Source organism: Stegostoma tigrinum, chromosome 20, assembly GCF_030684315.1.
Source record: "Stegostoma tigrinum isolate sSteTig4 chromosome 20, sSteTig4.hap1, whole genome shotgun sequence".
Classification (NCBI taxonomy): Eukaryota; Metazoa; Chordata; class Chondrichthyes; order Orectolobiformes; family Stegostomatidae; genus Stegostoma; species Stegostoma tigrinum.
In genome coordinates, this window is record NC_081373.1 from 21,841,485 (window position 1) to 21,869,259 (window position 27,775).

Here is a 27,775-nt window from a genome sequence, read left to right on the forward strand (position 1 = left end):
CCGCCCCCGCCCCCCTCAGCCCATCTGCCTATCCTTTCGACAGGTTGCACATCTTTTGACATTTAATTCCAAGCTCTGATCCCCTTGCAGCCACATCAGCCTGTAGAATGAAGAATGCACAGAGACAATTTTCAACTGAAGAAGTGACCCATATTAAGTTTGATGTCTGTAATCCTCAAAAATTAGAGACATTTTACAAAATGATCCCAGATCATAATCTTATGCTCCCTTCAGCCAGTCTTTGCCGATATCTACATTGCTTGACCACATTTTTGAATGCAAATATCCACAAAAATTTTCTCCATCCATTTATATCAGGATTCTTCCACAGCACAACAAGAATTCCATTAAGCCTTTTACCAACTGGCTATTCACCATTTTTGAGCCAGACACCAAGTGTCAGCAGTAATTTCAAACATCAGGGATAGTTTCACAAAATAAACTTTGTCCAGTACTTTATCAAGTTTTATTTTGGATTGACTAAGGCATCAAAAACAAAGGTAAAGAGAGCCTAAATTCATCTTTAGTCCTTCTCTGGGGACTAATGACAAAATTGGTACAACTCTCTCATGGACCAGTGATGTCCCAACCTGACATACTCACATTCATGGAATTATAACTTACACAGAACAGGTAACACCATCATCCTATTCTATCCCACCAATTGGACAGACCCAAGAGAGTAGCAGCACAATGGCAAATAGGTGGGAGGGAGTTGCCCTAGGAGCCCTCTGCATTGACTTCAGTCCCCATGAACTTCATGGCATCAGGTCAAATAACAAAGAAACTACCTGCTAATTACCATGTAGCCATGCCACCCCAAAACTCATGAATAAGTGCTCCTCCATGTTAAACAACACCAGGAGGAAGTACTGAAGGTGGCAACAGCACAGACAATACACTGTGTAGGGGACTTCACTGCTCACCACTAACAGTGGCAGCACCACCACTGGGAAAACAGGTCACGTCTGAAAGGACATTGCTGTCAAGGGCATGACCAGGCTATCTCTTAATGGAGACGGTCATTTCCTGGCACTCGTGGCACAAATGCTACTTGCACTCCAATTAAATTTATGCTGTAAAACCTGCATGCAATGACCATCTTCAAAAGGGGGAATCTAACTATTGTTTCTTTACTTCCAATAGGGCATCATCATCAACTTCCCACGTTTGTCATTGACCAGATACTGAAATAGATTAGTCATATAAGTACTGTGACTTCAAAAGCAGATCAAAGACAAGGAATCTTGCAGCACAGAATTCATCTCCTGACTCACCAAAACCTGTCCTCTACCTATAAGGCACAAGTCCAGTGACTGAAGTACTTTAAAGTTACGACATAACCTGGAGCCTGTTAACAGCACACCTGCTCAGGATAAACCACACTATGGGAAAAGTGTGTCAGCTTTGAAATCAAACTAAGAAGCAAAATGATCATCATCTGAAAATCCTATATTTGGTGACTTAACTGCCTTGATACTGGATTTATCTGGCAGATGTCATACTGTGCAAGATGTGATATTTAACAATAAACATTAAAGGCTACAGTTTCCTTCAACATTATTAATGGCTCACTGTTGTGGATTATAAACAATACATATTCAGCATTTTTATGTTCGCTAACAGTGATAAAACCACCAGAAGTCAATCACTGAAACTGTCACCTAATTAGGCATCAAAACCTGATTCAACACTTAATTTTCTTCAATTATTTATTCACCTTTTGCAAGATGATCAAGTTAGAACTTGTTATAAGGTGCTCAGAGAAGCTAGTGGATAAAATGCATCACTTTTTGCTGAAAGGTCTACTCAGCAATTATATTTTCCAAATTTGGCCAAATGCTTCCACACAATGGTTTGCATGTGAATAAATATGGCTTTGCCAGTTATTCATTCATGCGATTTTAGTTTAACAGAATGGTAACTGTTTACGGTGACTACGGCTGTAGTTCAAGGTGACTAGCTCAAAGGTATTATTACCCTTGTGAAAGTAGTGGAAAGCTGCCTTCTCAAATGTTTGCAGTCCATGTGGTGTGGGTTTAACTGTGCTGCTGTCAGGAGGAGAGTTCCAGGATATTGATGCAACATCAGAGAAAGAGTAGTGATGTTGTTCAAAGACAACAGGTGTGCAGTTTGGAGGGAAACTTGCAAGTGGTGTTCCAATTCATCGGCCGCCCTTGTTCTTCCTAAGTCAAGGCTTCCCAAAATGGGGGTGCTTAGGATTCTCACATTCTTATTTTGTACAAATTCTGCTTTTTGTTTAATTTAAGATTGAGAATCTAAAATTCTCAAGAATCTAATTGCCTGATATTAAAATTTAAGTAGAAATCATGCTTTAAAATTGAATAGTTAAATTCCTCTGCTGCATGCAAGCAGTATGGAGGGGATAATTTATGCTTTGGGCAACAATTAGTTCTTATTCAATAAAATATACGCATCAGGAAGTAACTCAAACATAATGAGACATTGAGTTTTGAAACAATTTAAAAACATCACAAATTATCACTGTGATACTGTTTGTGCAGTCATCAGTTTTGTTAATTAATGCAGCAAATTATCCTTTATCACATAACTGAATTATTTTTACTTAATTCAGCATGTCATATACATGTACCATTTGACTTAGTACAGCCAGAAGGGAGAATCATTTGTCAATAGCATTTAAGATAATTTAATTTTATCAGGCTACTGAATTAATTCAAGGCAAGAAAAATTCTGCTATTGGTTAAATTATACAATATAATCTATAAGTAATGATGTGTAAATTGAGAATAATTTTTTACTGGTAGCACACAAAAAATTAAAAATTAATAAACTGAGTAAACTGAGACTTACAGGGGTAATCAATGCAAAATGCTGTGTTTTTCAATGCATCCAGATAAGCTGAGACAACGGTTTAAATGCATCTACTTAAAATATGTTGGTAAGAGCAACAACATCAAACCCCCATCTTAGATTTAACACAAGTATGTTTCTTTCTGTTGCTGTGTCTGTTCATATTTGTTTCTTCTATAATCCAATGTTGAATTATATTTCTATCCTTTTTGTTTTGCAAGAATCCTCATGGTTCCATCAGATTTAGATTTCAGCACCCAAAGTAATGGATATTTCTACCCAGTAACTAAAAGTGGTTAAAATGGCATCAATCAATTGAAATACTCACAACTGGCACTGATCTCCTTTGATTCCTTTTGTTGTACAGAAGCACTGTCCAGTTTGGGCATGACAAGCATTTGCATGTCCATTGCATTTACAAGCTGTAACACACAATAAGTCAAAACAAAATAAATAGATACCTGGGAATTACGGACCTCAATATTTATCAATGCATTCAAATATAATAATTTTTCAAAGCTGAAATTTGAATGAATTAACCTGAAACAAAGTTAGATTCCATTACAATATAATTAATAACTTCAAGGAATAAGTTGATGTTCATCTAAAACAAATATGTTACATTTATTTAATGATGTAAGGGTTGGATCTGAACACACAGATTAATTTTTGGAATACACCACTAATCCCTCACCTATTGCTGTGCTCGTTACAAACAAGAGATCATAAATTGGACAGTCATCACTGGGCTTCTTTTGTGCAGCTGTAATAGTTTGTTTCATCGCAGACATGTCAGAGGGCTTGCTAGTCTTTCAATTCTCCAAGGACTCTGAGTATGATTTTGAATATTGAGAGTTTGTTCAGTAACGGAGTGCTTAATCTATCGCTAAAATTCTAATTCTGTTTGCACTTTACCTTGAATATTTAATTGTAATTTACTGTGCAAATTTTAAATTTTATCCAAGGTCTCTCTAAATGAGACTGCCTGTAGTTAGTTAACCAAGGAAACCAAATGAAATCATTTTTTCTGTAGCTGGATTAAACTAAGTGTTTAGTTCAAAAGTACATATATTAGGGGCGTCTTAAACTGATTTAGAACTATGAAGCATTCAAAAATATATGGGGACCCTCTGATGGGTCACAAGGGTGAAAGCTTATCAGAATTTGGTCAAAATGTGAAGTAATTCAGCTATCTTACTGAATGATGCCATCCTAATTTGTATGTTTGGTGATTGCTCAGGAGTGTGTCAGCCTCTCAGAACAGAGGGGCACCTTCATAGACACTTGTTGCTAACAACCAAGGAGTCAAGAGGCATTTTATTCACAGTTCATATAACTTTGTGCCTGAACAGCTCAGCTGCCTCAGTTGTACAATTAGTGATATTCAGAAAATCCATCTTACAGTCCCAACCATTCCAAGCTATTGAAAACAAACTGCTTGAACTTAAAGCTAGACAAACCTACTAAAGAAATTCAGAGACTGCTGTTTGTTCTGTTTTGCAGAGACATAGTTCACTCCCGCTTGACCTGACAGTGCCCTACAACCTGAGGGTTTCGCAATCCACCAGATGCACTCTACATGGTGTCCTCAGAGAGGGCAAACAGTGAAGGGGTCTGCCTCCTGATTGACATCTCTTGGTGTCAGCCATGACGACCCTTTGAATTACTGCTCCCGGGACCCAGACTATCGAAAGATGAAGTGTTGTTCCTACTGCCTGATGAGGGGGTTTACCTCTGCAATCATGACAGCAGTTTGCATCCCACCCCACGTGAAAATGAAATGTTACGTGCTCAAATTGCATAATCTAAACTCACCTTTCATGATATAGCCCTAGGCAATAAAGTGGTATAGGATTATGAGTAGTACACTGTTTGATGACCTAAACATATTGGAGTTGATGATCATTTTCTAAATAAGTTGTCATTTACGCAGGTCTTCAGATGTCCAGGCCAGGCAGCGTCAGAGGAGCAGGAAAGCTGACGTTTTGAGTCAGGACCTTTCTTCAGAAATGGGCCAGCGGGAAGGGAGCTCTGAAATAAATAGAGAGGAGGGGTGGAGTTGGGAAAGGTGGGGGAATGGTGATAGGTGAGTGCAGGTAGGCAGTGGTGGCGATTGGTCAGTGAGGTGGGAAGAGTGGATAGGTAGGAGAGAAGATGAACAGGTCAGGAGGCGGGGATAAGAGGGAGGGTTGGATATGGGATGAGGCAGGGGGTGAGGAGATTTTGAAAGGAGTGAAGTCCACATTGAGGCCACTGGGCTGTAGGCACCCAAGGCGGAAGACGAGGTGCTGCTCCTCCAGTTTCCGGGTGGCATCATTGTGGCACTGGAGGAGGTGGAGGATGGACATTTCGTCCAGGGAGTGTGAGGGGGAGTTGATTGATTCACGACTGGAAGGTGTTGTCGTTTGTCATGAACAGAACACAGGTGCACTACAAAGCGGTCTCTGAACATCTGCTTGGACTCACTGATGTAGAGAAAGCCACATTGGGGCCTATGGATGCAGTAGACCACAATAGTGGGTGTGCAAGTGAACATCTGTCTGATGTAGAAGCTTTTTTGTGGTCCTTGGATGGAGGTGAGATGTAGGGGCAGGTGTAGCACTTCCTTGGGTGGCAGGGAGGGGTTTCAGGGCAAGTGGGGCGAGTGGGGCGAGTGGGGCGAGGACGAGGAAGTCACAAAGAGAGCGGTCCCTACAGAAGGCATATTAGGTGTGGGGAGGGAAGTATATCCTTGGTTGTAGGGCCAGACCACACAGAAGGCAGATACGGGTGGAGAGGGAAATATATCCTTGGTTGTGGGGTCCAGCTCCAGCTCCACACTATGTTATCTCTGACTCCAACATTGCTGTTCTAGCTATCTCTTCGCATGTCCAAATTGTTGTTCCAAACTGTTTCAATTCATCCAAACAGTCTTTTACGACAGTCAGTCTCATTTCTATCTTTTAAAGATTTCTTGACAATAAGTCATCTGACTTACAAAAAGAGCCTGCATTATTGGCCAAATAAATCTTGATAGATAAAAATTACAACTGAATCCGCCATATTGTTGATGTGTTCAAATAGGAGGCACAGTGGACATAATCTCCTCAGCAGAACCAATTCAAGAAGAGTGCAGAGCCTTCTGTGACCTCACAAAGGGCTTTTAACTCTATCAGGAATGATTATGAAGCATTAAGACATGAAAGCCATGATTCTCAATAAATCTTATTTGTGTGTAAACTGGGGTGAGCAAAATTGTATCAGTGCATGATTGACCTTCGCCCTATCCATTCTGCAGCATCCACACATGTCCATGAAGCTTCGTGCTGATACACAGCCAAGCTAGTCCTGAAGCAAGATCACTCAGATCCACCTGAAAGCTGCAAAATGCAGACAATGCTTACATGCACACTCAGAAGTCAAATTTCAAATTACCACTGGTGCATTCACAAGGGCAGATGAGAGAATGGGTTTTAGGCTAGAAATCTTGAAGACAAAGATTAACCTGTCTGACTGCACTATAGAACAATGGCAAACCACTGGACAACTTGAATCAATATTCATTCCTTCGGAGATTTTTCCAAACAAATTTAGACATCAACAATGAAATTCAACATTACCTTTTGTGCGTCAGTGAAGCTTTTGGCTTTTTCAGAAAGAGTTTTGACGACAAAATCTTCAAACCTAAAAGTAAACTCTGTCTATTGAGCTGCAGCATTTACAATGCAGCTATGTATGTCAGGCACACTGACAATGCATGGCAGACACCTCAAACCCCTCAAAAAATATCACGAGTAAATCCTTCACAAGTCTTGCAGATGCAACAGTATGACAGGTACTCCAACAGCAGTGTCCACTTTTAAGCAAACATTACCAGTACTGAGCTAGTCATGGATAAGCAGCTGCATTGGACAGATCTAATGCCTGACACAAGACTTCTAAAACAAACTGTATATTCCAAGCTTCGTCATGGCAAGTAGTTATGAATGCAGCAGAGGAAACACTTGAATCATATCTTTTAAAGTCTCCCAGGCAAAAGACAATATTTACACAAATTTGTGGGAATGTCATGGCCAAGGGTGCCAAAGCTGAAGAAACAACCACAAGGGAGCTACTTTGAGTATCATGACAGGCCAAATACAGACTGTGGCAGGAGCATGTGAAACCCCGAGCATTCCATCCACTGACTTCAGCAAACACTCTTTACTTCACCTGTAGCACAGTATCAGACTACTTAGCCACTTCAAGATCCACAATGCCAAAGTGAAAGAACATCATCTATAATCCAGGGGGACTAGTCGCCCGTGAGAATAAAATGTGATTATACCCAATATCTGGATGGTCAGGTTAAAACTTTTGTTCATTTGGTTCATGATGCCAGACTTTCTCAGCTTAAGTGACTGGTGAAAATGTTTTTGTAGATTAGGTGTTCCTTGTAATTTTCCATTTGCACACAAGCACAGTAAAAGACTACTTTTCTATGAAATACACAGAGCTGCTAAAAGGCAGTGTCCCTAAAAGCCTTCATGTGAAAAGATCTCTAGATAACAATATCTAGGTAACCAAATGCAAAGTCGCTGTCAAATCATTTTTCTTCAGTTAAATTTAGAAAACCTGTCCTTTCATCTACCCAAACATTCATACAGAACTTGGTTGTCTTCAGGGTTGATTAATACTGTCTTAGCTACTTCCAATCCAGAATAGCTAAAATTTGTGATTTCATCATTTTCAAGTTTATTCATAGGGCTCTCGTATGACACAATGGTTGTGTCCCTGCCCTAGAAAGGTCTGAGGAAGTGTCACCAGAGACGAAACGTTAACTCCAATTTCTCTCCTCAGATGCTGCCATATCTGCTGAGCCCCTCCGGAAATTTCTGTTTTTGTTTCTGATTTACAGCATCTGGAGTTCTCTTGTTTTTTATGAAGGAGATTAGTGTCTCTGAAAAATTGAAGCCGACGATACCTTATACCAGGGTGGTATTGAGTAGTTGAATGAAAGTGACACTAAGAAACAATGCCAGCAGGCCTGTCGTGAACAAAAGTGAAAGATATTTGGCAGAAGTTGTGCTTTCAATGACAATATCATCCCTGGGGCTTAGATGGCATAAATGTCAATTCCAGACGTTACCTAGTGATCAAATCCTGCTTGATAAAGAATAGTTAAAATTAACTAGACAGCTGAGAAGGACAACACATGGTATCACATATGTTAAGAGGGTTAGCTGAGAAATCTAAGAGACCTAGATAATAAAATGTGAGGCTGGATGAACACAGCAGGCCAAGCAGCATCTCAGGAGCACAAAAGCTGATGTTTCGGGCCTAGACCCTTCATCAGTGAGGGGGATGGGGAGAGCGTTCTGGAATAAATAGGGAGAGAGGGGGAGGCGGACCGAAGATGGAGAGAAAAAAAGATAGGTGAAGAGGAGAGTATAGGTGGGGGATAGGTCAGTCCAGGGAAGACGGACAGGTCAAGGAGGTGGGATGAGGTTCATAGGTAGGAGATGGAGGTGCGGCTTGGGGCGGGAGAAAGGGATGGGTGAGAGGAAGAATAGGTTAGGGAGGCAGAAACAGGCGGGACTGGTTTTGGGATGCAGTGGGTGGAGGGGAAGAGCTGGACTGATTGTGTGGTGCAGTGGGGGGAGGGGACGAACTGGGCTGGTTTTGGGATGCGGTGGGGGAAGGGGAGATTTTGAAGCTGGTGAAGTCCACATTGATACCATTGGGCTACAGGGTTCCCAAGCGGAATATGAGCTGCTGTTCCTGCAACCTTCGGGTGGCACCATTGTGGCACTGCAGGAGGCCCATGATGGACATGTCATCTAAAGAATGGGAGGGGGAATGGAAATGGTTCGCGACTGGGAGGTGCAGTAGTTTATTGCGGACCGAGCGGAGGTGTTCTGCAAAGCGGTCCCGAAGCCTCCGATTGGTTTCCCCAATGTAGAGGAAGCCACACCGGGTACAATGGATATAGTATACCACATTGGCAGATGTGCAGGTGAACCTCTGCTTAATATGGAAAGTCATCTTGGGGCCTGGGATAGGGGTGAGGGAGGTGGTGTGGGGGCAAGTGTAGCATTTCCTGCGGTTTCAGGGGAAGGTGCCAGGTGTGGTGGGGTTGGAGGGCAGTGTGGAGCGAAAAAGGGACTCACGGAGAGAGTGGTGTCTCCGGAAAGCAGACAAGGGTGGGGATGGAAAATTGTCTTGGGTGGTGGCGTCGGATTGTAGATGGCCGAAGTGTCGGAGGATGAAGCGTTGTATCCGGAGGTTGGTGGGGTGGTGTGTGAGAACGAGGGGGATCCTCTTGGGGCGGTTGTGGCAGGGGCGGGGTGTGAGGGATGTGTTGCGGGAAATGCGGTCAAGGGCGTTCTCGACCACTGTGGGGGGAAGTTGCAGTCCTTGAAGAACTTGGACATCTGGGATGTGCGGGAGTGGAACGCCTCATCCTGGGAGCAGATGCGGCGGTAGTGGAGGAATTGGGAATAGGGGATGGAATTTTTGCAGGAGGGTGGGTGGGAAGTGGTGTATTCTAGGTAGCTGTGGGAGTCGGTGGGCTTGAAATGGACATCGGTTACAAGCTGGTTGCCTGAAATGGAGACTGAGAGGTCCAGGAAGGTGAGGGATGTGCTGGAGATGGCCCAGGTGAACCGAAGGTTGGGGTGGAAGGTGTTGAAGTGGATGAACTGTTCGAGCTCCGCTGGGGAGCAAGAGGCAGCACCGATACAGTCATCAATGTAACGGAGGAAGAGGTGGGGTTTGGGGCCTGTGTAGGTGTGGAAGAGGGACTGTTCCACGTAACCTATAAAGAGGCAGGCATAGCTGGGATCGTCCTCACCCTCAACAACTTCTCTTTCGATTCCTCCCACTTCCTACAGACAAAGGGGGGGACCATGGGCACCCACATGGTCCCCAGCTATGTCTGCCTCTTTGTAGGTTACGTGGAACATCCCTCTTCCGCACCTACACAGGCCCCAAACCCCACCTCTTCCTCCGTTACATTGATGACTGTATCGGTGCCGCCTCTTGCTCCCCAGAGGAGCTCGAACAGTTCATCCACTTCACCAACACCTTCCACCCCAACCTTCAGTTCACCTGGGCCATCTCCAGCACATCCCTCACTTTCCTGGATCTCTCAGTCTCCACCTCAGGCAACCAGCTTGTAACCGATGCCCATTTCAAGCCCACCGACTCCCATAGCTACCTAGAATACACCTCCTTCCACCCACGCTCCTGGAAAAATTCCATCCCCTATTCTCAATTCCTCCGCCTCCGCGGCATCTGCTCCCACGATGAGGCATTCCACTCCCGCACATCCCAGATGTCCAAGTTGTTCAAGGACTGCAACTTTCCCCCCACAGTGGTCGAGAACGCCCTTGACCGCATCTCCCACATTTCCCGCAACACATCCCCCACACCCCGCCCCCGCCACAACCGCCCAAAGAGGATACCCCTCATTCTCTCACACCACCCCACCAACCTCCGGATACAATGCATCATCCTCCGACACTTCCGCCATCTACAATCTGACGCCACCACCCAAGACATTTTTCCATCCCCACCCTTGTCTGCTTTCCGGAGACACCACTCTCTCCGTGAGTCCCTTTTTCGCTCCACACTGCCCTCCAACCCCACCACACCCGGCACCTTCCCTGCAACCGCAGGAAATGCTACACTTGCCCCCACACCACCTCCCTCACCCCTATCCCAGGCCCCAAGATGACTTTCCATATTAAGCAGAGGTTCACCTGCACATCTGCCAATGTGGTATACTGTATCCATTGTACCCAGTGTGGCTTCCTCTATATTGGGGAAAACCAAGCAGAGGCTTGGGGGCCGCTTTGCAGAACACCTCCGCTCAGTTCGCAACAAACAACTGCACCTCCCAGTCGCAAACCATTTCCACTCCCCCTCCCATTCTCTAGATGACATGTCCATCATGGGCCTCCTGCAGTGTCACAAATGATGCCACCCGAAGGTTGCAGGAACAGCAGCTCATATTCCACTTGGGAACCCTGCAGCCCAATGGTATCAATGTGGACTTCACCAGCTTCAAAATCTCCCCTTCCCCCACCGCATCCCAAAACCAGCCCAGTTCGTCCCCTCCCCCACTGCACCACACAACCAGCCCAGCTCTTCTCCTCCACCCACTGCATCCCAAAACCAGTCCAACCTGTCTCTGCCTCCCTAACCTGTTCTTCCTCTCATCCATCCCTTCTTCCCACCCCAAGCCGCACCTCCATCTCCTACCTATGAACCTCATCCCACCTCCTTGACCTGTCTGTCTTCCCTGGACTGACCTATCCCCTCCCTACCTCCCCACCTATACTCTCCTCTCCACCTATTTTCTCTTCTCTCCATCTTCGGTCCGCCTCCCCCTCTCTCCCTATTTATTCCAGCTCCCTCTCCCCATCCCCCTCTCTGATGAAGGGTCTAGGCCCGAAACATCAGCTTTTGTGCTCCTGAGATGCTGCTGGGCCTGCTGTGTTCATCCAGCCTCACATTTTATTATCTTGGATTCTCCAGCATCTGCAATTCCCATTATCACTGATACAATCTAAGAGGCCTATCTTGTTTATATCAGTTCATTAAGATCTAATTTGTGGCTTCTACTTAATATAATTTGTCTGCTAGCTCATGGTGAATTTTGGTTTCTGTGGGGATCATAACAATTACTACAGCTGAATAAGCTTGCATTACGCATATTAGTAAACAGCTTGTAACTTAAGTAATGCTGACCTCTGAACCAGGAAATCTGGGTTTGAATCTTACCTGCTCCAGAGATGTGCAAATAACATCCCTGAACAAATTGATTAGAAAAATATATACACACAATACTGTGAGGACATTTGTGGTGCGGTTGTAGTGTCCCTAATTCTGTGCCAGAAAGTCTGGGTTCAAGTCCCACGTGCTGCAGAGGTGTGTTTTAACATCTCTGAATGGGTTGATTAGAAAATATCTATACGCAGTACCAAGATCGTAAGCTGCTCTGATGTGCAGTCACCTACTGTATTACACCTACCAAGATAGTTGCTGATGTCCACTAACTCTGATCAAGATTTTGAATGTCTACATGGTGCAATTGATGTATTTATCCAACACCACTTGTATCTTTAAATTTGTACTGTCAGCTGTTGCTCAGTTAATAGCACTCTCCTGAGACACAAGACTCAAGGTTTCAATAACCAACACGACTAAAATGGATTACTCTGGTCATTATCATTGTACAAGTTTGCAGTGTACAGTGTGGATGCCATATTCCAACAGTCAATATATTCAAATGCACTTCATGGTAGTAAAGTGTACTAAAATGTTTGGTGGTTATGAAAAGCACTACATAACACTGGTCTGTCTTTGTATGCAGAGCCTTGCAAATCACTGTATCCACCACTGATCCAAATTCATACTGTGCAGAAAAGGCCCTTTAGCCCATTGAGTCTGCACTATCATAACTGCCACTAAAAATGCACCAATCCCAATTTCCTGACTTTGTACATATATTCTTGAATGCCATGATATTTGATGTACTCATCCAAATATTTTTAAAGCCTGTGCAGATTTCAGCCTCTACTACCTTCCCAGACAGTGCATTGCAGATTCTCACCATCTGCTGAGTGAAATAGATTTCTTATTCCTCAAATCCCCTCTGAATTTCCTGCCCCCTGTGCTAAAACTATGCCCTCCCATTATTGACCTCTCATTCAAGGGGAAAAGCTGATCTCTATTCACCATGACCTCATAATCCAAGACACCTCAATCATGCCACCCCCTATAGTCTACTCTTATGAAGAAAACAATCCAAGTTTACCTATGCTGTCCTCATTGTTTAATTTCTCCATCCCAGTCAACATCCTGGTGAACCTCTTCTGTAGCCCCTCTATCACATCCTTTCTCCAGTGAGATGACCAGATCTGTACATCTTTAATATTACCTCCTTGCTCTTATGCTCTATGCCACGACTGACAAAAGCAAGTGTCCCATATGCCTTAACTATCTGACGTCAGGAATTTTAATATTTACACCAAGATGCCTCTGTTCTTCTCAGCTACCCAGTGTCCTGCCATTCATTAAATACCCCCTTGTCTTGTTTCTTCTTCCAAAATGCATCACCTCGCACTCAGCAGGGTTAAATACCATCTCCCATTGGTCTGCCCATCTGACCTACACACGACCTGAAACCTACAACCATCGTCTTCACTACTAACCACTCCACAAAGCTTGGTGTTGAGTGTAAATTTGCTGAACACTCCCCGACATTATCATCTCTATCATTTCTGTGTATGACAAACAATAATGGTCCCAGTATTAATCCTGTGGTACACCGCCAGACACCAGCTTCAAGTCGTCACTCAAACAGCTTTCAACCACTACCCTTCGAATCCTGTTAATAAGCAGTTTCTGAACCATCTCACCATGTGGGACCTTGTCAAAAAAACTTTTCTAAAATCCATATAAACTACATCAACTGAACTGCCCTCATCTACACACGTGATCACATTTTCAAAAATTTTAACAAATTTGTTAGGCATGACCTCCCTCTGACAAAACCACGCAGACTATCCTTAATTAACACATGCCAAAGTGGTTATTAAGTTGCTCCTTCAGAATTTTCTCCAATAATTGCCCTACCACTGATGCGAGACTCACTGGTCTATAATTTCCTAGTTTATCTCTACCATCCTTCTTGAAGAGTGGACCACCTAAGCCATCCTCCAGGCCTCTGACAATTCCCCTTTGGCCAGAGAGGAATTAAAAGTTTGGTGTCAGATCTCCTGCAACTTCCTGCTGTGCCTCTCATAGTAGCCAGAGATGAAATTCACCCAGGCCAGGGGATATGTCTGTTTTTAAGCCCTATAGTGTCTCCAATACCTCCCCATTTCCTAAGTCAAACTGCATAGGTTCCTCACAGTCCCTTTTCCCAAATTCCAGACATACATTCTCATTTCCCAGAATGAAGGCCAAACAGAAGTATTCATTTAACACTCTTTCAATATCCTGAGGCTTAACACACAGGTTGTCCCTTTAAGTCCCTAAAAGGCCCTACCCCTTCCCTGGTTAACCTCTTCTCTTCAATGTATTTATAAAATATTTTAGGATTCTCCCTAATCCTGTTCACAAGTCCTTTCTCATACCCTATTTTTGCTCTTCTAATTGCTTTATGTTCCCTACTGCACGTCTTCTATTCCTTCAGGGCTGCAGTTGAATTGGTCCCTTCGCACTTGCTAAAAGCCCCTCTCTTCTTCCTCATCTGCTCCAGAATTGTCCCAGATCTCCAGAGTTCTCTGAACTTGTTGCTCCTATATTTTGCTCTACAGGGTACACTTTGGAGCTGTATTCTCCCCAGCTCCTTTGTGAATGCCACCGACTGTTCCGCTGTAGACATCCTTGCAAGGAGCTCTTGCCATATCCTGCTTTATTTAACTAAAACTTGCTTTCTCCTGTCTTTTGCAGACCATGTTTTTCCATGTCCAGAACAATTTGAATCATACTTTGCTATGGTCACTATCGCTACAATGTGTTCCCATTACTACATCAAACACTTGTCTGGCTTCTCATCTCAGTTGACAGTCCAAAGTTTTTATGCAACATAACCCTTTTGTGTCTGTTCCATTCCTTTACCTTTCATACCTCTCAAACTTGTTGCTGTATCTCCAACAATAATGGAAGTCTCTAGATTAATTACACATAGAGAATATCTTTTTGATTTATCACAAGTTCATTATATGAAGGTATCTGAGGTTTTACAGTAAGTAAATATTATATCTTCACAAAAATATAAAGAAAACAAAAACTGTTTCAATAGTTTCACACAATGTTAACTCAATCAGAAGTGTCAAAGTAAATGATGTCATCACAACTCTCACAACAATATGGATGACAATGGAATAGTGTAGGTTAGATGGGCTTCAGATTGGTTTCACAGGTCAGTGCAACATTGAGGGGCGAAGGGCCTGTACTGCGCTGTAATGTTATATGTTCTATGGCTTCTTTGACAACTCATAATCACAAGAATGCAAAGAGTCCTTTTTTTGAAATTTCAAGCAACCATCAAACTACATATGATAACTACATTCTAAACAAAAAGGAGAATTCGTTGGAAGAACACTTCAATCAAAGAAATGTTGATACATCTGTGGATTACATAACAGCACGATCTGGGGGAAGTGCTAATCTACACCTCTCTCATGCATGGTTCGATAAACAAAAAAGTATTGCTAATAAGTTTCAAATGCACCTTCATTTCACAAGAATTATCAGGTCCTTGTATTTTTGAAGAACCATTTAGCCGACAAAACTAATGAAACAATTTTCAAATATCAGTCATTAAAATCATGTTCTTGACATTACAGTGATGATAATTAAGAGTCTGAATTTGCAATGTTAAAGCTAGTTCAAATTTATCTTACAATTTAAGTTTTAATCTTTTTATCCAGCTTTTCACAATTATCCAGAGAAAAGATGATAAATAAAACTCATTTGGCAGAAGTTATCATTTTAATCAAATCAGATTGCTTCTTAAAATAGGGAGGCAATCCCTCAGCTACCTTGATAAGACCACAAGACATAGGAATGGAAATAAGGCCATTCGACCCATCGAGTCCACTCTGCCATTTAAATCATGGCTGATGGGCATTTCAACTCCAATTTCCTGCACTCTCCCCGTAGCCCTTGATTCCTTCTGAGATCAAGAATTTATCGAGCTCTGACTTGAAGGCATCTAACGACCCGGCCTCCACTGCACTCCACGGCAATGAATTCCACAAGCCCACCACTCTCTGGCTGAAGAAATGTTGTCTCATTTCCATTTTAAATTTACCTCCTCTAATTCTAAGGCTGTGCCCACAGGTCCTAGTCTCCCCGCCTAACGGAAACAACTTCCCAGCGTCCACCCTTTCTGAGCCATACCTTATCTTGTAAGTTTCTATTAGATCTCCGCTCAACCTTCTAAACTCTAATGAATACAATCTCAGGATCCTTAGCCATTCATCATACACTAAACCTATCATTCCAGGGATCATCCGTGTGAATCTCCACTGGACACGCTCCAGGGCCAGTATGCCCTTCCTGAGGTGTGGGGCCCAAAATTGGACACAGTATTCTAAATGGGACCTAACCAGAGCTTTATAAAGTTTCAGAAGCACATCACTGCTTTTATATTCCAAACCTCTCGAGATAAAACGACAACATTACATGCGCTTTCTTAATCACGGACTCTACCTGCAAGTTAACTTTTCAAGAATCCTGGGCCAACATTCCCAGATCCCTTTGTACTTCTGCTTTATGAATTTTTTCACTGTTTAGAAAATAGTCTATGCCTGTATTCTTTTTTCCAAAGTGCAAAACCTCGCATTTGCTCACGTTGAATTTCAACAGTCATTTCCTGGACCACTCTCCTAAACTATCTAAATCTTTCTGCAGCCTCCCCACCACTTCAGTACTACCTGCCTGTCCACCTATCTTCATATCATCAGCAAACTTCACTAGAATGTCCCCAGTCCCTTCATCCAGATCATTAATATATAAAGTGAACAGTTGCGGCCCCAACACTGAACCCTGGATGTTGGGGATGCCCTTTCCATTTCTTAACATCACTTCTCTCAAACACATGCATGGAATTAGCAAAGACCACCTGAGCTGTTGAATGCAATCCTACCAAAGGCCATATATTATTCATCTCATCAATCCCTCCTTGGAAACCAGCATGACCTCCAAGAAAACAAAGCTTTGGAAGATCTTCCTCAGGCAATAAGCATAAGCTAGAATTTGAAGTTAATTTGGGGTTCGGGCGGATATGGGCCAAAGGCAGGCAAACGGGACTAGTTCAGCTTAGGAAACCTGTTTTCATGCTGTATGGCTTTATGACTCTACCTCAGTCAGATGCTGCAGGTGAATTCATCACCCAGCTCACCATCTTGATACCCAGAATATTTCATTGTTGGTAGCTTTTTATAAAATTTCAATGCAATTTTTAAAGGAACATCAGTAGGTCAATTGAGTACCACAATCCCAGATAAGTCTGCCGAATTTATCTTCCCGTCTCGTGGGACAATTAACATTTTTGTTTAAAGGAGACAAAGTTGGAGATCTCAGATTCTTACTGAGCAAATAAAGCCCCAAGATTCTATTGTTTTGAACAAACAAAACAAATTTAAATACAAAGTTAGAACAAACAACCTGTACTTCATCATCCAGAATTAACTTGAATGTTAAAGTGTGGCTAAAAACTCCACACAGAATATCAAATAGCAAACGCGGTCAAAACATATCCCATGAATTTCTCAGCGACATCCCAGAGGTTAGTGACAAGGTGCGTCATTAAATTTCATTAAAACAGAGTTAGCTTTACAAGGAAATTTGATTCTTAATTTTTGATGATTCAACTTGGAAATGCTCCTGAAGAGCCACTTGGTCACAGACTGCTTCCATGAGTGCTCATGACCAGTCTTCAAATTCATTCCCTGAAATGGCTTTCTACTTCATGCCCAATACAATAAGCTGTTAAGTTCTCTCTGACAATTCCAGCTCTTTTGTCAACAGCTAACTTCACTAAACCTACAGTACCCCCAGCATTTTCCAAAACTCCAGTAACTGTCATCTAGACCAAGCAAATATTGCACGTGAGCTTCCTTCACTTCCACTCTCACTTCAACTGAACAATGTCTGCCAGAGAATGCACCAGCTGTAATTATCTGGAGCTGTTAAACGTTTTTAGCAAACAGAGATCTATTGGGACAAAGTCAGAAGTCACACAGCACCAGGTTACAGTCCAACAGGTTTATTTGAAATCACAAGCTGTTGGAGCTTTGTCAGGTGAAATGACCTGACTATGACCTGGTATCAGGTGATTTCTGACTTTGTTCACCCCAGTCCTTCCAAATCAGTGATAAATTGAGACCAAAGAATCTTCAAAGCTCAGCTCCACAATTATGTGGAGGTGCTGGTGTTGGACGGGGGTGGACAAGGTCACAAGTCAGACAACATCGGACTGCAGTGATTTCAGGTAAACCTGTTGGTCAAGCTTTTGGAGCATTTCCCCTTTGTCACCTGATGCTTGGAAAGCTTGTAATTTCCAATAAACCTGGTGTACTATAATCTGGTGTCATCTTACTTCTGACCATATCCACGATAGCATGACTCTAGGCTAATGGGCTTCAATTTAGCTTTAACTTTCAAACTCTCTCCAAAGGGGACATTGCTGCAAAGCAGGGTTAACACTAGTTAAGAAACACTTTTTTTAAAATATGAACCACTGTGGGGAAATATGAGAAAAAGGATCCTTAGTATTTTGAGCATTCAGTATTTGCATCCCAAATACAGTTTATGATAGTCATTGATACAGTGGGACATGGAGGACACCAAAAACAAGAGCCATGGGATGCCTGTTCATTGACCTCTGATACAGTAAACCCTATTCTGATCTATGTACCAGAAGCCATGTCGCACAATGGAAATGCTGTAGGACTTTCTCTCTCCCAGCCCTCATAATTTCCAGATCACCCACTGAAGATATCATGGCATGTAACAGCATATTGTCAAATACTTATTGTACACTGTGAGAGGAAAACAGCTCCATACTCTTATGCTACCTATGAGGCTTTGGAATATCTTTGTCAATTATGGCTTGCAGCTGACACTGAAGTTTGCTTCACAGAGACCACGATGATCAATTTGTAATGATCATTGACATTGACAAGATTAATTCTGGCCAAGATTTGTATTTGACATACTTGTCACTGCGTGCAGTTCACATGCAGAATTCCAAGATTACAGATGTCTTTAATCTGTTTAATGCAATTGCCTGTTGAAGAGCCTCACATCATGTACAAGTACAACCTGCTCCCTCAGACAGAAGGAAAACAGTTAGTTTGCCCAGTATCCAGGTGTGTTTGCAGCCATTTTGCATTTTGGTTGTGCATTAACAATGCAGTTTAGAATGTAATGCAACACAGGTATATTTCACCAAATAAGTCACAGCCTCAGCCTGTCAATCTAGGTGACCACCCAAAGGTTAGTGCTTCTTTCATCTTTGCATTCCTTATCCATTTAACTGAAGGTCTTGTGGCAAAATGTGAAAAATTCCTGCTGCTGAGCTAGAAGCTCCAGGTTCATGTTCAACTCCAGCACTTGGTGGCCATTAGAAGTGCATTCAAAATTCAGCACATTGTACACAACCAGAAGTGCCCCCACGTGTGCCAGCATTTAACATTTTAGACTGTGTAAATGTATTGAGTTTAAACAGACTTCTATTTGCTGAAAAACACCATGAGGGCATATGTCAGAAGCACTAAAAATATTCCTTTCCATCAAAATTCATGGTGCAAGTGGGCCATGCAGTCTTGAGACTCGGTGGATGACGTAATATTAACAGGTTTACGAAAACATCTGGAAAGAGGCTGCAGTTGATATAACACACGAAGAATACTAAGTGAAAGGAGGACAATAATGTTTAGGCTATTTTAACCAACAGGGAATTTCAGACTTAGAATAAAAGAATATATTCCAGAAATGCTCAGACTGCAGTCAGACGCAGTTTCGGCTACAATTCAAAGTATCATTATACCATGAACTGTCCTTAATAGTACAACGGAATATTAAAAACTCAAACCTGTTTTGTGTTTAGGAGAAAAACGAGATATATCAGACAGGGCACTGTACGAGTGACAAGAATTTTCAGCCCAGTGATGAATGTGTTAATGGCAGAACCTTTCAATTACACATCTGTAGTGTGTGGAAATGTGACTGAATAATTAGAGTCAGTCCAAGATTAAGGTATTTGAGTGTTCCATCCGTTTCAGATTTGGATATGATGACACATTAACATCTTAAGTAATAGTCATTGCTTGTAAAATTTATCAAAGGAATCTTCTTTTCCCATTCCTGAGTGGTGTTTTAAAGACGTCATTTTTCGATTACTGATTTTTCTCAATTTTCTTCTATCAGCGAAGATAGGTACTACAGGAGGGATTACTAGTACACTCAGCCATAAAGTTTTCACCTTTTCCTCAAAACAAAGGCACAGTCAACTTGGAACAATTTTGTCTCCTTTACCAATACTCCATTTGCTTCCAGCTTTGTTCCTCAGATTAGCCAAGTAAAATACACTTGTATGAATATTCTGGAGTTTTATGAGCTTAACTTTGGGAACCAAAGTGCATTTGCACAGGATGTTCCTTCAGAAACTTAAACTGATGACTTCATAATGTGATACTGCACATGGTCTGTGTAGTGAGCTTAATACCAAATAGCCTGTCAGTTTTGATCTTCTTATGCGTACATCAATTATACTCGCCTTTATTAAAGCAAGTGCCAAAGTCAATATTATATTTTTAGGTATATATCTATAGCAACATTATGAATACCATATTCAACCAACCAATTCCTTCAGCACAGGGATTTGATCTGGCAAAATGGATTGCAATAGAAATGCACATATGCCATGTTCACACCCATCAAAATACAGCTCACGATCACCCTCCTCCACTTTTCATGCCACCAAATATTCATGATTCTTCCCAAAATGGCTCATAAAGTATACATTGTTGGTCATGAAGACTCTACTACTAATTGTTGCCTTTCAATAAATTGAGGGAAATTTTAAGCATTCAAACAATCTCATATCAGGAGTACATTTTTAAAAAAATCTTGCCCTTTGCCTTAATCGAAGAATATATATTAAAACACCATTCCATTTTCCACATCAGATGCTCTCTGACCTTAATTTAAATTGCCAATTTTTGATCCTGCTGGAGTTGAATTCAAGGCCAGACCAAGACTATTGGAAACTGCAATTATGCAACTCAACCTGAACGTATTGAAAAGTTTTTTTGTTAGCCAAGACTATATTCACTTCACCAGCCCAGGGGAATCCCTTGAACAATAAAGTGGGTTCATCCAAGCAGAGTTATGAACAGCACATTCTCAACCAGTCTTCCACAAGTATTAAGATAATAGTAGACTGATTCCTTTATCAGTCAAGAATCTAAGGTTATTAGGGGCATGAAATACCTTACTCCTGCTTCAAGTTTATGTTCAACTTTGAAAAATACATTCATATGTTTATTCAGAGTCTATTCAGTACAGGAGACAGTTATTTGGTCCAGAGACAATGTCAGCTTTCTGCAGAGTAATCGGGTTCATCTCATTCCCCTATTCTATCCCTATAGCTCTCTAATACAAGTCAAAACACTCACTTGGTTAAAAGATTCATCCACCTATCCCTGCTGTACCTCTTGCCCAATGTGGATTCCCTAGTCTTTACACCATTGACTAGTGAGAACAGTTTTTCTTCATGCAGCTTATCCAAAATTGTTGTAATCTTGTACATCATTATCCAATCTCCCCAAAATCTCTTTTGCTTTAAGAAGAAAAGCCCAGCTTGTCCAACCTAACCTATTAGTTAAAATCTCTCCTGTTAAATTTCTTCTCTCCCCTCTCAAGGTCCCTTACATCAAGTATGATTTCTACTTTTTTAAATTTTTTCTCCCAAAGACACCTGGAAGATATACTAGATTAGTAACACTTGATAAATGGCGATTTTACGTATGTTAGTGGTTTTCAGTGAAATTTGAATCATTTTACAGGAGTACGTATGAAGAACAGTTCCTGAATGCTAAAATTTTATTTTAAAAGTTTCTTGAATTTCTGACAAATTAATGTTTCTTAAAGCTGAAAGACCAAAACTTATATACTTTATCCTATTCTAGCAGTTGTTTGTACAATCTTTCATATGAAAAATTTGCCCTAATATCCTAAAGTTACACGATGGATTTTAAAACTGATCTCAGCGTAGTTCAAGTTACAAAATAAGATTTATTTCAGTGCTTTGGGTTGATACAGATATGCTCTCATTGCATAATACCACTGAAGAAACTTAATTAGGTGGGCATCTTGTGGCCAATTCAGAATTAAAACATGACCAAAAACCTGAAAAAAAATTAAGTAGCATGCAAATCCAAAGTGTGATGTGAAGCCAGCCCCGAGTCTGGATTTTGCTAAGATCTGTCATTAAGATTAGAATCTATGAAATTTGTTCCTACATAGTACTTGTGGTATATTAAATCTGCTTACATGGCATATCGAAACAGGTGCTCATAATAATCAAATTGTAGATCTCCATCAAATCATTTACACACTAAGCACGGAATGTGTTTTTCTAAATGGTTCAAAACATTTCACTAATAGGCACATGTGCTCAGCTATATTCATCAAGCTTTCTCAATAAATTGTTTTCATAAGTTCACTGCAAATCTTAACAATTTAAATCAAATTAACTGATGCATGAATTGAACTAACATGTGGTTAATATTTTATACTTGTATGTTAATCATCTGCTTTTCCAAAATGCTTCACCACCCTTTTCTGCCCTGCCTTCAATCCACTAGCTGCCAAAACCCTCAGATGTCTATGGTTACCTCTGGATTCAACACCACCAGCGCTCTCTTCTTTGGTCTCCCATCGTCAAGGACCTTTATTTCATCCGAAATTCCCCTGCTAATATTCCCCATTCATCAAAGGTCCTATCTTCCCGACATCTAGTACTCGCTGACTGACTTTGTCATTGATTACCCAGAGCTTCCAAATTAGTATTCTCATCCTTTGGTGCAAATCTCCGATAGATAACCTCATCCCTCCCTATCTATTCATCCCCAAATCTTTAAAAACACTTTTAAACCTCTAACTGAGACTTTGCACATTACATATGCCCTTAACCCTATAAATGACTGCTATGCCTACTACTTCACCTCTCACTTCACCCATTGACAGCATGTTTATACCAACTTCTAGGCTGCTTCGATGCATTTCCTTTTTAAATTTCACTGAGCTTTTATGAAGCACCTTAAAAAATTCATGGGCACTAAAAGACACGGCATAAAAGCGAACTGCACGTTTTTAATTCAGACAAGTTGTGTGCAACCATAATATACAATTAATGCTTTATTCATTGTTATAAGTAAAATAATATATGAACATGTGGATATTAGGAAAAAAATGAAACAACTGCAGATGATGTAAATCAGAAAAAAAAACAAATTTCTAGAAAAGCTCACAGGTCTGGCAGCATTCGTGGAGAGAAAAGTTCACATTTCGGGCTGAGTGAGCACCTCCCCCTTTCCCGCCCGTGCCCCTTGGAACCCTAGGTATTAGAATCCCGACTTTCCAAAGCCAACATGACTTGACATGAATAAGAAAGGTAAAGAGGGTAAAATGAACAATATGCATATCCAGGTAAACATTTCATTTATGAGCAGACTGTGGCTGAATTTGAACATAGGCCTCCACAGTGTCAACAAGAGAGTCTCAAATGCAAATACACTTTACAATAGAATTTGATGGTAGTTAAAGAAATTTTCACAGAAAAAAGTATATTTGGATAAATAAAGCAACCATTGAAGCTGACGTATGATAAAACATTAAAAAAACTGAATGTGAAGCTATGCACAATCAACTTGCAAGAATCAATGTGATAAAATCCAGGCTGTATTAGTCATATTTTGATGCCATACACCGAGATGGAAAATCAAAGCAAACTAAACTGCTTCACAAAATTATTTTTAAGAACTGAAAACCTGGAAAATGACTGCTGGGTAAGCTGGTCCTTCAGACCATCATACAAGAAATCTGCTATTGGCAATATACAAAGTCATACAGCAATGGTGTGAGAACTAAGTAGAACGCCATAGTTCACGGTTGACTAATACGCATTCCTGTTTTACAACCTAAGCCAGAAAACAAATTAACAGAATCTAACATCCACGGTTGACAAATTGGAGCAGATCAAGAACTACGTTCATAAGTCATTGACAATGACCTGCATTTCTACATTACACCTCTCATAACTGAAAGTGAGACTGCATGGGTTAGATTAAATAGTTTAAAGCAAAAGGACAATGAGCAAGAGAAATAACTGGAAAGTAGAAAGGCTTAGCATGAAATAAACAAAAATGATTTATTTAAAAGTGTGGGCAGAAAGCAAAGTAGCTAAAGCCAAGATGATACAAATTACAGGTGTATAATGGGTAAACAAGGGGCCACTGCCTGTCTAAGGGCCAGAGTTTGTTGGTGAGGGAGGCTGGTGCGGGGTGGGGGATGGTGCAGAGGGGGCAGGTATAGATTACGGAAATACAAAATATGCATGACGTGTTGAGGTGTGCAGAAACAGAGGTTCTGCCAATTAAGATCTACCTGTTCATAAATTACAAAAGTTCTGTTAGACTTTTATAAGCAAACTTTAGTTAGGCTAAAAATAGGTTAATTTAAATTAGTTTTTAAAATGCTTTCCCGAAAGATTCATCTAGGATTCAGTATATATAATTTGAGTAAATATATATAACACAATCCAAAAATTATTGATAAATTTTACTCCTCTCCAGTTAGAGGAATATAGAATTAGGGGAAGGCAATGAGCTAGTGGTGTTATTATTACCAGAGTATTAATCCAGAGACCCTGGTAGTATACTGGGAACCCAGGTTTAAATCCCACCACGGCTGTGGAATCGAGTCGAATAAAGACCATTAAAGCCCATGTTTATTATTGGAAAAACCCAACAAGCCTTTTATAGGGCAGAAACTGCTGTCCTCACCTAACCTCAATTACATATGACTTCAGACTTCAGGTGGACTGCCCTCTGAAATGGTCTATCAACCCACTCAGCTGTAACAATCCTAAGAAAGTTTCAAAAAAGAAATGAAACTGGACAGAACACCTGGCATCCACCAAAGCAATGTTAACAACAGCAAAAAAAAACTGTTGACCCTACAAATGCCTCTGAGGGCTAATGTCAAAATTGAGAGAACTGTCTCACAGACTAGTCAAGCAACAGCCTGGCACAAAAACACTAAGGAAATCATACCTTACAGACAATATCCGAAGCACCAGCATTACCATCCCTGGATACTTCAGGTTTCATTAGCAAAGAAGACCAAGCAGAGTGGTGGCACAGAAACAAAGTTGCTGGAAAAGCATAGCAGGTTTGGCAGTATCCATGAAGGAAAAAACAGAGTTAACATTTCAGGTCCAGAGACCCTTCCTCAGAACCGGGTGGCACTGTGGCTTAACACTGGGAGGGAGATGCCTTCGGAGTCCTCAACTCTAACTTGGACACCATGAAGTCTCACGACACCCCAGATCAAATATCAGCAAGGAAATCTCTTGTGGATTACCACATTAGCTCCTCACTTCTTCATCCAAGTATTTGGGAAATACTTGTCTGAAGCTTTAAGGTGGTATGGATGCAGAATGTACTCTGGAGGATTACATGTCCATCACCAAAAGTGGGTCAGGAGCAGCACTGTTTTGTTCAAGGTGGTCAAATCCTAAAAGAAATAACTGCTAGACAGGGTCTACAGCAAGTGGTGAGGGAACTAAGAGGCAAAAAACATACTTCACCTCATCCTCACCAATCGGACTGCTACAGAAGCATTTGTCCATGAAAGCATCAATATGAATGACCACCATGCAGTGCTGTGGAGAAGTAGTACTGCTTACACATTGAGAATACCTCATACCATGTTGTGCAGTACTTCCACCATATTCAATGGGGTAGATTTAGAACAGATCTAGCAATTCAAAACTGGATATCCATGAAGCAAGGAGAAAAGTCATTTTCCACAAAATGCAACCTCACAGCCATTTTACCATTCTCATCAAGCCAGGGGATGAACTACAGTTCAATGATGTACAGGAGGGCATGACAGGAGCTATACCAGGCATACCTAAAACGGGTTGTCAACCTATTGAAGCGACAAAACAGGACTACTTGCACACCAAACAGCATAAGTAGCAAATGACAGATAAGGTTAAGCAACTCTACAACTAACTAACTCTGCAGTCCTTCCATGCCCAGTAGTAAATGACAGAGGAAAATTAAGCAACTCCATGCAGGTGACTCAACAAATATCCTTATCCTCAATAACAAGGAAGCCCAGCACATTAGTGAAAAAGATAAGGCTGAAGCATTCAAAGCAACATTCAACCAGAAACGCTTAGTGGATGACGCATCTCGGCCTCATCCAAAGCTCCCAGCATCACAGAAGCCAGTCTTCAGCCAATTTAATTCATTCCATGTGACATCAAGATACATTGGAACACAGGAACAGGAGTAGGCCTCGCAGCCCCTTGAACCTGTTCTAGAATACACTGAGATCATGGCTGACCTGCAGCTAATTCCATATCCCTACCTTTGGCCCGTATCCCTCAATGCATTTGCTTACCAAAACAAAAAGTCTATCCCAGATTTAAAATGAACAATTGATCCAGCCTCCACTGCCTCTTGTGGAAGAGGGTCCCAAACCTCTACCATCCATTATGTGTAGTCGTGCTTCCTAACATCTCTCCTCAACAGTTTGGCCCTGATTCTTACTTTACAAAACCCCTAACCACTGAAAATAGTTTTTCTTTATTTACTTTTGAAGATATTAATACTAGATACTGTAAGGTCAAAGGGCCTTGACAACATTCCAGCAATAGTACTGAAGGGTTGTGTTCCAGAACTTTTTGTACTCCTAGCCAAGCTGTTCTAGTACTGCTCCAACACTGACATTTCCAAACAATATGGAGAATAGCCAAAATTCCTGTCAGTAAAAAAAAAATCAGGCAATTACTACCCAGCCAACTACCATCCTATCAAGTCTACTCTCAGTCGTCAGTAAAATGATCTAAGGTGTCATCAACAGTGTTATCAAGCAGCATCTGTTCAGCAATAACCCGCACAACGACATTCAATCTGGGTTCTACTTGGGCCTCTGAACTCCTTGACTTCATTACAGCCATGGTTCAAACATTGTCAAAAGAGCTGAATTCCAGAGGTAAAGTGAGAGAGACTGTCTTTGACATCAACACCACATTTGATCGAGTGTGGCATCAAAAGAGTCCAAGCAAAGTTGGACTCAATGGAAATTGAAGGGAAAATTTTGCTTTGTTTGAAGTCATACCTGGAACAAAGTAAGATGGCTGTGATTGTGGCAGGTCAGTCATCTTGGCTTCAGGACATATCTGGCACAGTTCCTTACAATAGTGTCTTAGGCCTAATCACCTTCAGCTGTTCCCTCCATCATAAGGTCAGAATTGGGGATTTTTGCTGATGATTGCACCATTCAGGACGCTTCAGATAATGAAGCAGGCCACGTCCAAATGCAGCAAGAACTACACAATATCTTTTAGTTCTGAAGATGAGTCACTGGGCCCGAAATGTTGACTTTTTTTTCCTCCATTGATGCTGCCAGGCTTGCCGAGTTTCTCCAGCTACTTCTGTTTTTGGAGAATTTCCAGGTTTGGGCCGACAAGTGGCAAATAATATTCAAGTGACACAACTGGTGTAAAATGACCATTGCTAATAAGAGGCAATCAAAACATTATCCCTGGACATTCAACAGTAGTCTCAATGAGTCCCCTATTATCAACATCCTTGGAGTTACCATTGACCAGAAACTCAACTGGGCTAAGCAGATAAAAACTGTTCCAATATGGACAGGTTAGAGGCTAGGAACTACGCAGGGAGTAACTCACACATCTCCCCAGAGCCTTTTCACCATCTACAAATCATAAATTAGGAGTATTTATAATAATCCCCACTTGCCTGGATGGCTGCAGCTGCAATAGTATCAAGAAGCTTCACACTATCTTGGATAAAGCAGCCCATTTAATTGGCACTACATCCACTCCCACTACCACTGCATTCAGTATCCGCATTATGAACTATCTACAAGATGAGTGGCAGAAATTCAAAGATCCTTAGACAGCACCTTCCAAACCCATGGCCACTTCCACCTACAAGGACTAGGGCAACAAATATATGGGAACACCACCACTTGCAAGTCTTCCTCCAAGCTAATCACCATCCAAATGTGAAAACATATTGCTTTCAGTATCACTGGGTCAAAATCCTGGAATTCCCTTTCTAACAGAATTGTGGGTCCAGCCACACAATACAGACAGCAACAGTTCAAGCGGTAACTCACCAGCAACAAG

At 41.5% G+C, this 27,775-nt stretch overlaps 1 protein-coding gene across 6 annotated transcripts in view; it reads right to left on the minus strand.

Moving 5' to 3' along the window:
* The window catches only part of atrnl1b (attractin-like 1b), a 959,007-nt gene that overhangs the window by 625,459 nt on the left and 305,773 nt on the right, over positions 1-27,775 (minus strand). For all 6 annotated transcript variants that reach the window (XR_009446966.1, XR_009446967.1, XM_059653033.1 and 3 more), the window contains exon 20: positions 3,164-3,257. Coding sequence is in view for 4 of the 6 variants with exons in the window: in XM_059653033.1 (XP_059509016.1) it covers positions 3,164-3,257 (94 nt within the window). In the remaining 2 variants the exon portion in view is untranslated. The remainder of the gene's footprint in view (positions 1-3,163; positions 3,258-27,775) is intronic.